Genomic DNA, 17,306 nt, shown 5'->3' with positions numbered 1-17,306 from the left:
CATATAATTATTTAAAAAAATGAAAAATTTTTGTCTCCAAATTGTGACAGCACTTTTAAATCTAAAAGATTTATTACTTCTGGTCCAGTTCTTGCTTTTCCAGATTACCAAAACCAATTTATACTGTTGTGTGATGTTTACAATTTTATCTTGTGGTGTATATTAAGCCAAGAAGTAGACAGACAAGAGCGTCCAATAGCATATGTATCAAGATAACTTAGTTAAGGCAGAAAAAAATTATTCAGCTACTCAGAAAGAAATGCTAGTGCTTAATATGTGGAATAATTTATTTCTGCTGTTATTTATACAGATGATGTTTCAAAGTGATAACTGATCTTATGGCACTGAAATAGTTACTAGGACTTAAAAGATCCAACAAGTCATTTAACTTGCTGGATATTACAACAGTGAATTCACAATTTTGAAGTAGTACACATCAACTAGGTAAATCGCACAGGAATGTGGATGGCCTCAGTCTCAAAATTCATGCCATGGAAGGTGACGAAACAGACATGGAAGAATGGAGAGAAGCACAAAGTGCTGACCCACACTGTCAGCAGTTGGGTGTTAAGCATCAGCATGGAAGATGGAGTGTTGTACAGGAAGATTATTATCCATTTCATAATGATTGACCTTGACTTTGAGCTCATATTCTGGTCACACTGCATTATGAACATCAATATGTTATACATTTCCAGAGTCGTGGATATTTCTACTTTTATTTAGAGTACGAATATAACATTTTAGTTGAAATAGGGGTGACACACGTGGTAATATTTAAGAGAAACTGTGGTTTTTCTAGCTTTTTTCGGAGAGTGTCAAGTTTAAGGATGCATAAGAGTCAGATCGTAATTAGGACAAATGCACAACCTTGTTCTATTTACACGCAGAATTTTGTAATTTTCTGATTACTCGTTTCAGCACTATAATGTCAGACGCAGGAGACTGCGATTGAGCTTACCGTTGTAGTTAATGCAACGAGAAGGCACTTGTGTTACGCTTGAACTTTTATTGGTTGCATCGTATGTCTTTACCAATTAATACATCTTGTGTTTTTTAGTTAAGAGTTTGTAAAGCAATTGTGTTAGTAGCTGAAATTTATGCAAGGCTGTGGAGGAGTGTAGTTGTCATACCAGTGCACCGCTGCTTTTGTAATGCACCATAAGCACCTAAACATCAGCGAAGAATGACAACTTCGTAGTTGGATTCCAGTACAGCACTGCTGCATTCAGTTTTTGTTGCAAGTAGAGAGATATTGCAAATAAATTCGCAGTATGCAAGCAGCTCACAATAAATGAACATTTGTATAGCACATTTCAACAGTACATAGAAAAGTTGATTAGCTTGAATGTGTAATTTTTGCAGTACAGAATAATGTCTGAAATAAAAACAAAAGGTAATCACTTTCATTGCTGGCTGAGGTCTCACTGCTGCTATTGGAGTCACTACTTGGATCAGCAATGGTTCTATTGCTGTTTCAAGACAGTGTGCTCTTTATGCATAACCGTTTTCAAGTTTGTGTACATGACTCACTGAATTTCTCCAGACACTTTGATGAACACTTGCCACAGCAGAGCAACACAACTGTAAAGTATTATTTATTTTAAAATTGTTGTTTTCCTTTGCTACCTTGGTTCTTGACAAATGCCCTAATAAGTTAAATGGCGTTTAATTCACAATGTGCTACAGGCAACCACAGAAGTTTAATTTCCTTGTCCACTTATTGCAATATACTTTCCAAAAGGTATTCCTGTGCACTGAAGTGCTGTTGCACTTGTTCCAGTAAGCCAGCTGTAGTAAATTCCTCATATGATGTGACATTAGATGGAAATTCTACATTATTGCTTTCCATCCATTCAACAACAAAATCCTTTCCCCATTTCATAGATGGATTTCTTTGTACTGGATTTATCAGCACGTGATATGGAGCCTGATCAAAAACAATCACAGATGCGTTTGGTATTTTTTCGAGAACACCCCCAAAGCACTTTTTATAATGTCTGGCAGGCACTTATTTGAGAATGATAATCTGCACCTTCATCTTGCCCAATAAAACATAAGCTGGCATTATACACTAACTCATCTTCGTTTCCAGTGTGGCACATTATAATCCTTTTTCCAGAGCTGGATGGTGTTTGAATTCCTCCTTTCCAACCACTCCAATCTTATACATTTCCTCTGTGATAATTTTATACATTTTTTTATGCATAAGGTGTTTTTTGTTCCAGCCAACTAAACTTTCTGGAATGGTTTGCACTACACCAACTCTCATCAACATCTCAAATAGAAATGTTGCACAAATGCCTTACTTCCCACAAGAATTTGTCCCTTTTTCCTGCAACTGATACTATGACACATTCTCTCACTGGTTACAGTTTGCATGTCACAAATATTCCATGGAGAATATTGCTTAATAATGCTCATTCTAAAGCATCATAAAGCTTTCAGATTGTTAGCGTGTGTCTCAAAAGCCTCCAACTTAAGAGCATTTTAAAGTGTTCGTAACATTTCATCTAGCATGGGTAATATACCATAAACAGAGAAACCATTTTTGACTTCATTCTATAATTTTTCTTTGATGAAAATGTGATTTATTTCTGGTTTAAAAGGTTTAAGCTTCAACAAATTTCACTATTTTCAGCTGTCATTGCTGCTTCATATTACTCCAGTATATAATGTTTCATTCTCCCTCCGTGCGATATATACTGGCACGTTTTATTATTAAATTTCATTTTATTAAAAGGTTTATTTAGCTAATCCTACAGATGATTTCAGTGGTCTATTGTGAATATGAAGATGTATTTGTTAAATTCTGGATGTGCAGGAAGTAGCACTTAAATTATGACAATTGCTGCTTAAAAAAAAAACTATTCAAATATATTTTTCCTTACTCACTGGGATTAAAAATTTACTTGTTTTGCAGATCAAAAGTGATATACACCCGTAAAGGATTCTCTGTGAAATCATTGTCTGTTGACTGATTAGTTACAATTCTAAGTATCTTCCTGTCTTGTATTGATCTTTTCAATGCTATCTGCTACAACAAATATCTTTTGCTTATCTGTTTTACACATTATAATCCTTGACTGCCCCGATAATGTTGTCAGCTTTACTCCATCTCTTAGCCCATGCCCCATAACCCTTTTAATACTTCTGGCATTGATTTTCCACATATTACTTCTCTTTAGTATTCTTCCAAGGACGTTTTCATTTTGTACTGCATGTGTCACCTTAATTTTTAACATAATTCTGTAGCCTTCACTTCAAATGTTTTCAGTTTCCCTTAAAATGGAAACCTCATCATTTCTATTAAGTGTGGAACTCCAAATGTGAGAGCTTAGCATACACACACTGACAACAAATAAAGAGCCTGCCTTTTATTATGGAACTATTTACTAAATGACATTAGTGAGATATTATTTTCAAACCTTGTGGTCAGTCCTTATGCTGCGATAGATGTCATGAAAATTAATTGACTCAGTGACCATAGATGAGCAGTTATTTTCAGACGTATTTTCACTCCACCAGAAGGCATAAATGGTGGAGCTCAGACACAATGCCATGGAAAATGACATGCAGAATGTGTGCATTGGAAGTAACCCCACTAACTAAATGCATTTGGTATGTATCCAATCTTGCAGCATCAATCTCAATTCTTTAGTGGTGGATCACTTAGATGACTTTTTTTGGTAGAAGATAAGAATATATCTTTAGGAAAAATGATGTTCTGTTTGTGAAGAAAGTGAATGACTTGCTGTAAGGTATTATTTTTTTAAATGTTTGACAGAATAACTTGTTTATAATAGAATCATAACTGGTTTAAGCCTTCAAAAGCCACCTCCAGATGCTGTGGGCAGCATCTCATGAGCAAGTGTTCATGTTAGTTGACAACACATGAACATCTGTTCATCACATACCGTCCATGGCATCTGACGATGGCCTTTGAAGGCCGAAAACTGTTATAACTGTATCATAAAAAAGTGATTGTTTCAGAAATTAAAAAAAAAATACTACCTTAAAATAAGAACTTGTCTGTAGGAAAGTACTTGCCATTACCACTGAGGATAATCAACTAATGTCACTCTACAAATAGTTCTTTAGTAGTACCAGCAGACACTCTTCAACTTTGACAGAGCACATAGGCTTTACAAATGATAGAATGTCTTAACAGTGTGTTTAATGTTGTTGAAATCAAAGTACAAGGATGCAAAACAAAATAACAACTCAACAAGAAATGGTGGAAATATATGTCTAAATTGAGCTGTGTTTATTGCTAACCAGCATCAATTGTTTGTATAATTTCTGTTACTGGTAACATCAGCTTCTAAAGCTGATTAATCACACTAATATTCTGGTTTAACTAAAAATTCAGTCACAATCAATCTAAGGATCTTATGGATTTAAAATGTTGACAGTGATACAAATGTGTCAGCAGTAATTAATCTTACCTGTGAATCATTTATGTCATGAAGATGTTTCTTTTCTTCTTCTAAATCAGACAATTTCTCCTGCAGCTTATGGATTTTGTCAGAATCCTCAGATGAAGTTGCCTTTGTTTTTACACTCTGCTGCTGCTGCTGTTGTTGCAGCTGTTTCTCTAATTCTGATACATGATGAATCAGACTCTGCTCCCTTGATAATAATTTCTCATTTTCTGTTGTAGCACTTTCAAGCTGTAAGGGGAAAAAGGACTCAGTGAAGTACATAATAGACCACTATATTCTGAAAGAATTATAACATTCTCAAACTTAAAACATTCTTTATCTAATATGTTATAGAAATCAGAGTGTATCACTCTTGTGTCCCTCATATGGCAATAGGCACTCCGAATTTGAAACAATGAGGCACAGTGAATAACAAGGTTCTGTACAGGTTCTGTCGTGTTTCTAAGAGGACAATTTGGAAAGTAGATTTCTTTTGGTTACCAAGAAAATACTGATCACATGTAAATACACTTTTACTATTTAAATGTTTAACCTACAATAAAGCTACTTCTCAGCATTTAACGTGACATTAAGGTGTTATGACGGATGAGCTTTTACATATTCTCAATGCAGAATTATGTTCTCAGTGACTTTATCACAATCTGACAACTTCTTGAAGCACCTTCTGATTTCATGAAACACCATTACATTCTGTTGAAGAGGTGGTAATCACTATGTTCTACATCAGTGGTGTGTGGAGTATGGTCAGACATATCACCTTTTAGACTTTCCAAGAATTCCTGAAGGCGTATGGATGAGCATTGTTGCAACAAAACCACAGCAGAAACCAACATGCTACACAATTGTTTTGGAATGTTTTTCTTAACTATTTTTCATGCTTCACTATATGCTAATGAACTGCTTCACTCCACCAACTGAACCAGCATCACGTTTCTCTAATCCTAAAAGATAATTAGCGTAACTTTCCTAAAGAAAAAATGTCTTGTGCAATTCAGGGGTTTATCAGGTGAACTGGTCTGTGTCCAAAGGAAATCATTCAGTCTCCCCATTGTATCATTATGCATATTTATGTGGGTTAACTGATTGCCCAATATTGGTATGAGATAAGATGAATTTGTTGTACAGCTTAACGCTAGTGGACCCAAGGGTTCAAGGTATGCCACGGCAGGTCCAGCTCTGAGACCATGTCGGACGTGTCCTGGTGCAGAGACAAGCAGCATCACTGGAAACAGGTAAATCCCAACACTAGGAATATGCACAACTGTCACTCACTTGGCCTTTGTACAGGAGATATGGTCCAAGAAAAGGCGAAGTGTCAGACAATCCTCAATCTTAAAGATGGATAAGATACAGCTCTCCGAGATTCGACAATCGCTCACATTAAATAATGATGTAAAACTGAACATATGTGCAATCTCAAAAAAATCATGTGCAGCCAATGACACAATAATATTTCAATATCAGAAGTTAATATTTCACAGCAAGTAAACATTTTCACAATGTACCTCTGAATTAACAACTTTAAAATCTACATGTGATTTCAACATATGATATCTCAGCTGATAGCACTGCACTACAGCTATTATCAATGAAAGCTATAATGGGTGATCAAAAAGTCAGTATAAATTTGAAAACTGAATAAATCACGGAACAATGTAGATAGAGAGGTACAAATTGACACACATGGTTGGAATGACATGGGGTTTTATTAGAACCAAGAAAATACAAACGTTCAAAAAATGTCCGACAGATGGCGCTTCATCTGATCAGAATAGCAATAATTAGCATACCAAAGTAAGACAAAGCAAAGATGATGTTCTTTACAGGAAATGCTCAATATGTCCACCATCATTCCTCAACAATAGCTGTAGTCGATGAATAATGCTGCGAACAGCACTGTAAAGCATGTCCGGAGTTATGGTGAGGCATTGGCGTCGGACGTTGTCTTTCAGAATCCCTAGAGACGTCGGTCGATCATGATACACTTGGGGAGGGGGGGAATTAATAAATAAATAAAAAAAAACATGCGTTTTTTTGGAACGATCTTCGATGTGCAGCAACATGAACACTGCCTATTTTCATATTATGAAAGTATGCATTCAAGTTCTACCAATTACAGTTACAGCAAGTTAGTGAAATCGAGATTGCGATGCTTTTGTAGCCAGTCATAGCTCGTGATGTGATCTCGCCAACCGATGATAGCAAATCCACGTGATGTAGCCAGCCAATAGCAACATCACTGTTAAAAAGTGTGAACACACAAATAGGAAAAGTTAATGGTTTAAATTAATGTACATAGTGTAGTTACAAGAAAAGCTAAGGTTTCACGTATAATATTTGTCTTTTTTGCGTGTGTTAGACTTTAAGTAACATCACGCAAATGTGCCAGTAAAATTTTAAATAATGACGTAAATGTCTGGTCTTCAAAGTGTTAAGCTTTAAACGAGAATCAAACGCTCTGTGATTTAAGAAATTCAAAGGACATTCTTGTACGTAATGTAATTCACCTTGTATAAAATTAAATTTACTTTGAAAGTAAATTTGCAAATTTTCCTGTGACCTGTTAGAAATTCGTTTCAGCAATTATCATCAGACAATGCCAGAAAACAAGTGTTACTGCCTATGCGCAACTACGATGATATAGGAAGCCTGTATGTTCGTATGTATTTAGCATTTACAGACCTTGCATTACATTAAGAGATCTAACATTACATCATAAACAAAACAGGACATCAGATGATACTCTGAGAACATCATAATTTCATAAATAGTACTAAAATGCATAATTTGGCTTAAAGTGCACATTCATGTGTCCAGATTCACAAAGATGTAGGCCCCAACGTGATATTAAGCTTCTCGGGATGCAAATTTTCTTCAAGTACTGGTACTGTATTATCTCATTTTTCGTTCTTTTTAATGCGTAATGTCATATGTGTCAGAAGATGAAAACGTGCATTTGAAATTCAGCAAATAGTTGAAACTAACTAATGGTGTGGGAGGCAACACTTCTTTCCAAATAAATTTACTGCTTCTGCAAAAAAGACTAATAAAGGCAAATTTCGTTAGTAGATTGACAAAAATAATTTTATTGTTCTGCAAGGCGATTAATGCTTTACTGCTAAAAAAATGGAAATAAAATAAAATCAGAAAACTGAAACTAATAACATATTTTAGTCTTCCATAATTATGTGAATTATTTTAATTCACTTGATAAGCTCACAGCCACAGAATTATATTTTGTTTTCATTTAACGTGAGAGCTGTAAATAAAGAGTAAACAGCAAAATCACTAAAAGTGGAGACTATTCCCCCTCCCTACTACAACTCGGACTGCTCTGTGCATGTGTGAATCTGGCAGCTTGGGCGTGGCAGAAAAAATTTCCCGGGTAGAATCTGGCTGCTTGTTGCTACTGCTGATACAGGTGACACTTCTAACAGCCACACTTCAAGTAGCCAGAAGCGGTAGAAGGTACTGCTCATACAACTCTCGACAGCGCTTGCGCATGAGCCCGCTAGCAACCGTTCAAATGAACCTGTTGAGAACAGTTGCAACACCACGGTCATCGGAAGCAGTTTGTTATGAAGAACTGATAATCTTCATCCTTTTTCCATTTCGCTGTCGGCAAATGATTGTGTGTGCATTGTATTTCGTAGTTTTAAATGGCGCATTTCCTTTGCACCTTAAGTTTTATTTTGATTTTTTGTCTCATTTATGTTTTATAGCCGCAGTATTGTTCTGCAGTGGTAGGATACAGTAAAATTCTTTGTCAGAGTATCAGTCCTTACCAGTCAACATTACAAAAACTTAACTGAAAACTAAAACAATGAAAAATTCCCGTAATTCTAAAAAATTACCAGGTTTTTCCCGGATGAAAAAATTACCAGGTTTTTCCAAGATTTCTCGTTTGTCCGAGGTGAATACAACCTGAGACTGATTCTGGGTGGTTAACAACTGCTACAATACTCTAGCTTCTGAAGGGAGTTTATATTTTGAGACGTCTGACTGTGCTCCTGAGTAGGACTTTAAATTTTTCCACTTGCATTGGGAACTGAGAGTAGATCGAGTATGAGTTATAATTCTTTACACCACAAGTGTTAATTTATGAATCATCATGTTGAACTCTGAACCATTTTGAGCTGGTGAATCTTTCGTATATTGTCATCACAAAATAGACTTAGTTTTCACGGGTTTTGATGATTATTTAGTTTGGGGATTTTGCAAACATTCTCATATCAGGCTTTCAATGTAACTTTACCACATTTAATGACAGTATTTAATGTCTGGACTTTAAATGAATTTCGTAGGATCATTTCCTGTTTGTTTGAGACATCCTTTCTTGAATAAATATTATTCAACACAATTCTCTGTTGTCTACATCAATTACAGAAGTTAGAATAAAATCCTTGTTCTTAAATTATTCATTTCACTTTTTTATTTATTTCTGTGCATTTTATTAACTTGCAATTCTTGTCAATGCACAGACTATCTTACTGCGCGATCGCAGCTACAGATAATTATTTACAGTGAATTGGCTCCAGGGCACGAAAGGAGATGTGTGCCGCTCAACCCTATGAGTACATCGAGCTATTCATTTTAAACAGAGCTGTGCATAGACCAGCTATTTAAAGTGTGAGTAACTGCAGGTAGAGATGAAACTGGTTTGTTGGTATGGGATACTGTTAAGAACAGCAACTCAGAAGCAGAAAACTACTAGGTACCACCATTCACATAGAAAAACCAATGTCTCATCATCCCTAATAATGTAACTGAGAAAATGATTACCTTTGTCTGCATAACGTGGCAGAAACTAGTAATCTGAAGCTTTTGGTTATATTATAATTTACATTAGCACTCTTATAGCATAACATTTCAATAAAAAATAAATCATTCTACTGTACAGCACTAAAACAAAATGTACAGCTCTGACTGCTTTCCTCTCCATGGAATCTGTGGAACATGATTCACAAAATGTACACAGTAGTAGTAGTAGTAGTAGTAGTAGTAGTAGTAATAATAATAATAAAGTTAAAATGAGCAATGGTAACAACGCTTTAGACAGTGATGGATGGCATGCTGTCAGCATTTATGGAAAAGAAGAAGAGGAGAGGATCCATAATTACAAAGTATTACAGTTACCTTCGTAGCCAAACTCTGAAGCTGGGAGTTGAGTTGTTGAACATACTGCTGGTACTGCTGACTTGCTTGGTCTCTTTCAGCAGTAACAGACCTAACTGCCTGCTGAAGTTGTGCCACCTGATGCTCTAAACTAATTTTCTGCTGATTTAATGTTTCCATTTGGCTGTCCAGCTCTGTGTTACCAGATATACTTAACTGCAATAGTAGCAAAGAAACTTATATCATTACACAATCATTTTAATTTGAACTGAAGTAGGTGTACATAGTGAAACCTTTTGGTACAACATTTTTTAACAGGTTACCTAAAGATACAAATTGTATTATTGTTGGAAAAAGATTGAGCACCGTCATAATGAGGTAGAGGTGAACATGTGTTTTGTACCTTGTTCCAATCATTTCATTGTAGATATTTTGTCACCGAGTTGAGTCACACTTTCATCACTAATTTCAATAAAGAAGAATAATTGTTACTATGAGTTATAAATGAACTTGTTGCATTCCTTTCACAAAACAAAACAAGAACAATAAAAAGTTAATTTTATACCAGTATTAAAAATCACCACCATCCTGCACACTTAATGGCTTTTATGTAGTTACAGCATTTGTAACTCAGTGCTCAATCGACAATAATGCAGATGAATATTATAAAACTGAGGCTGAAGCTATCTAATACTCATGGTTAGCCTGAATAAGTGCAAAACTTACAAAATCACTCTCTAGAAGTATAATGATTGGAAGCTCTGAAGCAAAAAAGAAGTTCATGAGACATCAAGAAGTACAGTAAAATCAGGTTACAGCCTACACCTGGAGTGTGAAAAAAGGTAATATCTTCAAGTTTGTGGTGCTACTAAAAACTCTGTGTTTAAGTAAGTCTGTTTCTAACTTTTATTTCAATCTCATATTGCAAAATTTTTCCTTCAGAACTCACACTTTCTTTCCCTGCTGCTTTATTTAATTTGAAAATTTTTTATTTGGAAACATGTGTATGAATGTGCTATAGGTTGCCCCGCTTCTTTAGTTACCAGGCAAACCAGATGTAGTTCATATGCTTCAGTGGCGGATGGTTGATCAGCATGAGAAGAAACATCAAAGCTGTCACAAACTAGGCATGATAGGCAGTATATTATACATATTATTATGTAGGTGAGGAATATTATAGTAAAGGAAAATTCATGTACACTAATTAAGAAAAACAGAGGGCAATGTTAAGGAGGTCAACAGTGCGAGGAAATCGGATAAAACTGAGTAATGTTGAGACACGCAGGTTAGGAACGGTGCAGTGAAAAATCTTAATAGGAAATGGGGAACAGAGAGAGAGAGAGAGAGAGAGAGAGAGAACAAGGGAGGGAGGGGGGGGGGATGAAAATAGATTAGATAATGTATCACCAAGAATGTAAAATATTAAAATATGTTAGGGACGAGATACAAGAGTTCTTTGATGGCAGAGGTACCAAACAAGAACAGATAATGACAAATTTGCCCCGTTGAACAAAAGAAAACAAGTTTATTTTAATAATACAGAAAATGCAGTTTATAAAAAGATTGAAAGATCAGAAAAAAGGAAGGTATTGTGCATCAGTTGATTGAACATGATGCGAAACTAACAAAAAATACTGAACACTGAAGTTGTTGTTGTTGTTGTTGTTGTTGTTGTGGTCTTCAGTCCTGAGACTGGTTTGATGCAGCTCTCCATGCTACTCTATCCTGTGCAAGCTTCTTCATCTCCCAGTACCTACTGCAACCTACATTCTTCTGAATCTGCGAGTGTATTCATCTCTTGCTCTCCCTCTACGATTTTTACCCTCCACGCTGCCCTCCAATACTAAATTGGTGATCCCTTGATGCCTCAGAACATGTCCTACCAACCGATCCCTTCTTCTGGTCAAGTTGTGCCACAAACTCCTCTTCTCCCCAATCCTATTCAGTACCTCCTCATTAGTTATGTGATCTACCCATCTAATCTTCAGCATTCTTCTGTAGCACCACATTTCGAAAGCTTCTATTCTCTTCTTGTCCAAACTATTTACCGTCCATGTTTCACTTTCATACATGGCTACACTCCATACAAATACTTTCAGAAACTACTTCCTGACACTTAAATCTATACTCGATGTTAACAAATTTCTCTTCTTCAGAAACGCTTTCCTTGCCATTGCCAGTCTACATTTTATATCCTCTCTACTTCGACCATCATCAGTTATTTTGCTCCCCAAATAGCAAAACTCCTTTACTACTTTAAGTGTCTCATTTCCTGATCTAATTCCCTCAGCATCACCCGACTTAATTCGACTACATTCCATTATCCTCGTTTTGCTTTTGTTGATGTTCATCTTATATACTCCCTTCAAGACACCATCCATTCCGTTCAACTGCTCTTCCAAGTCCTTTGCTGTCTCTGACAGAATTACAATGTCATCGGCGAACCTCAAAGTTTTTATTTCTTCTCCATGGATTTTAATACCTACTCCGAATTTTTCTTTTGTTTCCTTTACTGCTTGCTCAATATACAGATTGAATAACATCGGGGAGAGGCTACAACCCTGTCTTACTCCCTTCCCAACCACTGCTTCCCTTTCATGTCCCTCGACTCTTATAACTGCCATCTGGTTTCTGTACAAATTGTAAATAGCCTTTCGCTCCCTGTATTTTACCCCTGCCACCTTTAGAATTTGAAAGAGAGTATTCCAGTCAACATTGTCAAAAGCTTTCTCTAAGTCTACAAATGCTAGAAATGTATGTTTGCCTTTTCTTAATTTAGCTTCGAAGATAAGTCGTAGAGTCAGTATTGCCTCACGTGTTCCAACATTTCTACGGAATCCAAACTGATCTTCCCCGAGGTCGGCTTCTACTAGTTTTTCTATTCGTCTGTAAAGAATTCGTGTTAGTATTTTGCAGCTGTGGCTTATTAAACTGATTGTTCGGTAATTCTCACATCTGTCAACACCTGCTTTCTTGGGGATTGGAATTATTATATTCTTCTTGAAGTCTGAGGGTATTTCGCCTGTTTCATACATCTTGCTCACCAGATGGTAGAGTTTTGTCAGGACTGGCTCTCCCAAGGCCGTCAGTAGTTCCAATGGAATGTTGTCTACTCTGGGGCCTTGTTTCGACTCAGGTCTTTCAGTGCTCTGTCAAACTCTTCACGCAGTATCGTATCTCCCATTTCATCTTCATCTACATCCTCTTCTATTTCCATAATATTGTCCTCAAGTACATCGCCCTTGTATAGACCCTCTATATACTCCTTCCACCATCTGCTTTCCCTTCTTTGCTTAGAATTGGGTTTCCATCTGAGCTCTTGATGTTCATACAAGTGGTTCTCTTTTCTCCAAAGGTCTCTTTAATTTTCCTGTAGGCAGTATCTATCTTACCCCTAGTGAGACAAGCCTCTACATCCTTACATTTGTCCTCTAGCCATCCCTGCTTAGCCATTTTGCACTTCCTGTCGATCTCATTATTGAGACGTTTGTATTCCTTTTTGCCTGCTTCATTTACTGCATTTTTATATTTTTTTCTTTCATCAATTAAATTCAATATTTCTTTTGTTACCCAAGGATTTCTACTAGCCCTCGTCTTTTTACCTAATTGATCCTCTGCTGCCTTCACTACTTCATCCCTCAAAGCTACCCATTCTTCTTCTACTGTATTTCTTTCCCCCATTCCTGTCAATTGTTCCCTTATGCTCTCCCTGAAACTCTGTACAACTTCTGGTTCTTTCAGTTTATCCAGGTCCCATCTCTTTGAATTCCCACCTTTTTGCAGTTTCTTCAGTTTTAATCTACAGGTCATAACCAATAGATTGTGGTCAGAGTCCACATCTGCCCCTGGAAATGTCTTACAATTTAAAACCTGGTTCCTAAATCTCTGTCTTACCATTATATAATCTATCTGATACCTTTTAGTATCTCCAGGGTTCTTCCATGTATACAACCTTGTATCATGATTCTTAAACCAAGTGTTAGAAGAAACAAAATGTTCTGATTGCCAATATAACAAATCTGAAGTCATAGTTGATAAAGTAAATGAAAAATAAGCCCTATAATGAATATCTATTACAAATGATTAAAAACTTACCAAATTTTAATATGTAACTGTGCTGATATATATGAAGAGATACTGCCTGATAATAGGGGTGATGCTCCAGAATGTGTTTTCCTAATTATGGCAGTTGTAGAAACAGTCCTTTATCAACGGAGACTCATTATCTGCAGTGAGGGTGCTGCAGTGAGCAACAAAAGGATATGTTCTGCCCTCTTATTGTAAACAATTATGCACCATTAGTATTAAACAATTTGTGTAGGCCATCAATGTACTGTGAAAAAAAATGTTTCGCTTTGGGCATATATACGTGTTCATAGCAAAAACTGAGCTATCTATAGGAAATAAAATATATAATATGTACACATCCACACAAGCAAGCACACTTCACGTGCACATGACCATTACCTACAGTAGCTACATGTGCAACAGTCTTTTCTTCACGCCTGTCTGCAATTCAACATGCCATATTTGCAGTGAGTAGCACTCTATCCTCTTCACAAGGCTGTTTACCTAGACAGTTATGGTGGTGTGTAGTACAACTGGGGAAGACACTTATGAAGTCAATGTGTTGAAATTTTTAAGGTATGCTAGGCTTACACAGTGTCTACTAAATCAGAAATTTAAACGAACAACAGTGTTTACTAAGTCAGAAAGTTAAAGGAACAATGTTCTCAGATATGCTTAGGTGATTGAATTTTGTGATAAATGTTATAAAATTTCAAGCAAGTTACTGACTTCTGTAGCAATTAAACAGTCTGTACAATATTGCTTTGAAAGAAGTAAAAGCAACTTCAAATCACAGTTTCATGAATGTTAACAACGGGGAAAGAAATAATAAAGGAGGAGCTGTTGAACAGGGTGGGAATATTGATAAAGCACACACAAATTTTGAACTATTGTTGTAATCAGAAAAAATGCCAGTTTGAAATACTAAAGGATAATAAATTGGGTTTTCTATTGCAGTTAATTTACTGAATACATGTATGTGGGGTGTACAGAAGCTAAATATGTATTTATTTAGGGTATTCTAAGTGAAAGAAAGCTACTACATGTGTCAAGAAGTAAATTAATCATTTATTGTGAGTAGAGTAAGCACAGGGACACTTGCAGAATGATAATTAATTTGAAGAATTGTAGTAAATGGAGAAAATGCTACCAAATGAAAATATCAGGGATTATAATAAGCTTCCAAGGTATTACTACCAACTGGACATCAACTGAAAGCCCTGACTATTTGTAGTAGAAGCACATGTTCCAAACTTTACTTTCCATGCTGTGTACTAAATATGGAAAGTCAACAGTAGGGAATGACAACCCACAGTTTAAAATATAAATTGCATCCATTAAGATCTGCTACAAAACTCTAAGAGAGCAGAGTTTTTATATTTTTACCAGCGACAATTTGATTTATCTCATAACAGGAAAAGTAAATATTTTACTATTTTAAGACCAAGTTTATGTTCACTTATGTTACATGTCACTGTGGCGTAGGTGAAAGAGTCATTTACATAGGACATCCAATTAAATACAAGGTATAAAAGTCAAATTCAGAATGTCTTCAGTGACTAGATGTACCCTTCTGATTGGGACAGTACCAGTTTTCAACCTGTGGTCCTGGTGCCCCCTGACAGACTTTGTCAGGACGTCTCTTTCTCCCATTTTATTAGAAGAGTAGCATTTATTTTTTATTCTCTGTATTATGTTATGTAATACTTAAATCTTTATGTTCATAAATGCTAAGAACAAAAGTTACGTTACTGATGGTCAAAATTCGTTATGAAACAAAATCATCTAAATGGCAGCTCTGCTGACATTGTTCTGATGCGCATGCTTAACTCTGACAATTTGATTCCCTTCTCACAGAAATTTGGTGACAGTCAAAGTGTGACATGCATTACTTGGCAGTTTTGTGAGAGTGAAAATGAAAGAATATGTTCATTGTTGTGTTGCAAGAAAAGTAAGTACCTTAGCCTATGGCGCAGAACTTGCAACTTATAGAGAATTTTAAATTAACTCGTGATAATTATGCATAAATCAACAGATAGTAAGTCTTTTTCCCTCTTACTTTATCTTCTATCGCAAGTAAATGTTCATTAAGAAAATGTGATCCAATTCTGATGTTCATTGCACCATTTATAACATCAAGTTTTGTGTGTGTCAAGGAGGGAAGAGTGACACTGAGCAATATCTAAATTCAAGTAAACATAAAAAGGCAAAAATTGCTGCTGTGTCATCCAGAAGCGTAACTTCATTGTTCCAGCCAAATTCAGCAACAGACCATGAGTTTACTGAGCTGCAGTTGAAGGAGCATGGCCTCACCACGTGACTGAATAAAACTGTAGTTTTCACTCAAATGACTGCGCTTTGAAACTAGTAAGAAATCGGTTCAAACAGAAGTTCTCTTACAGTTGCACTAAGACTGGAGCCTATTTAAATACATTTAGCAAAGAGTTGGCTTAACAACCATAACTCTATTACGAACAAATGAACAAATCATAAAATACATCTTGCCTCCAGCAAGCCCAAGAGGAGCTTTTTTTTTCTTTTAGACTTCAGAATTCAATTGTTCTTGTTGTTTGTAACAATGGCCACTGATATGATTAGCACAGAATAACCTAGAAGTTCCACGGTTCGTCTGTATACTTTCACTAGAACTTCCACGGATCGCCCGACAAGTATTTGTTGGTGCCATTTGTCCGCTGCGTCTACCTCCTGCTTGCGACTGATTTCACACCTGCACACACAAACAGGTGATGCGCAGTAGGTAGGATTCTACCATCTCACTTTCACATCTAAAATATCGTGTGTTCGAGATGGTAGAAGGCCGAGTGGTTCTAGAATTTACACCGAAATTCTCAAAACACTACAATATGGGCTGTGTTAAGACAGGCTATTATGACATTTGTATTATGACAAACACGCTTTTCCCAATTGTTTAACAGCTGTAGACAATCACTTACGAAAAGATCTCCTCTCATTTAAGTTTTGATCTCCCTCCATAGTCAGCATTTGGATAGCAAAAGGGAAAGAGATACTGATATACAGTTCCTGATCATGACTATGCATCAATATTTAAACATTTTAATCATATAAGTGTTGTCTACATAGTGAGGGTATGTGATGTTATTGGGAGTGATACATCTGTTAGTGCTCTCTCTCTCTCTCTCTCCCCTCTCTCTCTCTCTCTCTCTTACCTGCTGAATTCTTAGCTGGGTTAGGGAAAGTTGAGACTGCCTCTCTTGTAGCTGCTGCTGAAGTGATGATACTTCTGATGCCTTTGTATTCAATTTCTGTTGAATTTCTGATTTCTCTTCTTCAGTCTCTTCCAAGTGCTTTGTCACTAATTTATTCTCTACTTTTAATTTTTCCACTTCTGCTGACAGTTCCTTAACCATAACCTGCAACTGCTGATTGCTTGTATTTGATGCTGACAATTCCTTTTCCAGTTCTGCAACTTTGTGCCTTGATGCTTTCAAACGCCCTTGCAGTTCTTCCACTTCACCTGAGAGAAAGTGTGTAAAAATTTTATACAGTAAGTTATTTACCAAACAACTCTTTAATGTTATTAATGAAACAACTGGAAATATGGAATTATCTAAAAGGAATATCTTGCATAAGAAGTTCCTTTTACAAATATGGTAGACATTCTGATATACTGGATCAAAAGGTCCACAAATTGGTCTA

The 17,306-nt window shown here is 36.1% G+C and overlaps 1 protein-coding gene across 1 annotated transcript in view; it reads right to left on the bottom strand.

Annotated features, from left to right (window-relative positions):
* Nucleotides 1–17,306, bottom strand: part of LOC126262204 (golgin subfamily A member 2-like) — a 129,414-nt gene that overhangs the window by 31,242 nt on the left and 80,866 nt on the right. Inside the window, exons 5-7 of the mRNA XM_049958624.1 lie at nt 16,817–17,124; nt 9,582–9,776; nt 4,449–4,673 (exon numbers count right to left, since the gene is read on the bottom strand). Coding sequence (XP_049814581.1) covers nt 4,449–4,673; nt 9,582–9,776; nt 16,817–17,124 — 728 coding nt within the window. The remainder of the gene's footprint in view (nt 1–4,448; nt 4,674–9,581; nt 9,777–16,816; nt 17,125–17,306) is intronic.

The sequence above is a fragment of the Schistocerca nitens genome, chromosome 6 (assembly GCF_023898315.1).
Source record: "Schistocerca nitens isolate TAMUIC-IGC-003100 chromosome 6, iqSchNite1.1, whole genome shotgun sequence".
NCBI classification, from domain to species: domain Eukaryota; kingdom Metazoa; phylum Arthropoda; class Insecta; order Orthoptera; family Acrididae; genus Schistocerca; species Schistocerca nitens.
The sequence above is the reverse complement of the archived record's forward strand: the minus strand, read 5'-3'. Positions and strand labels throughout refer to the sequence as shown.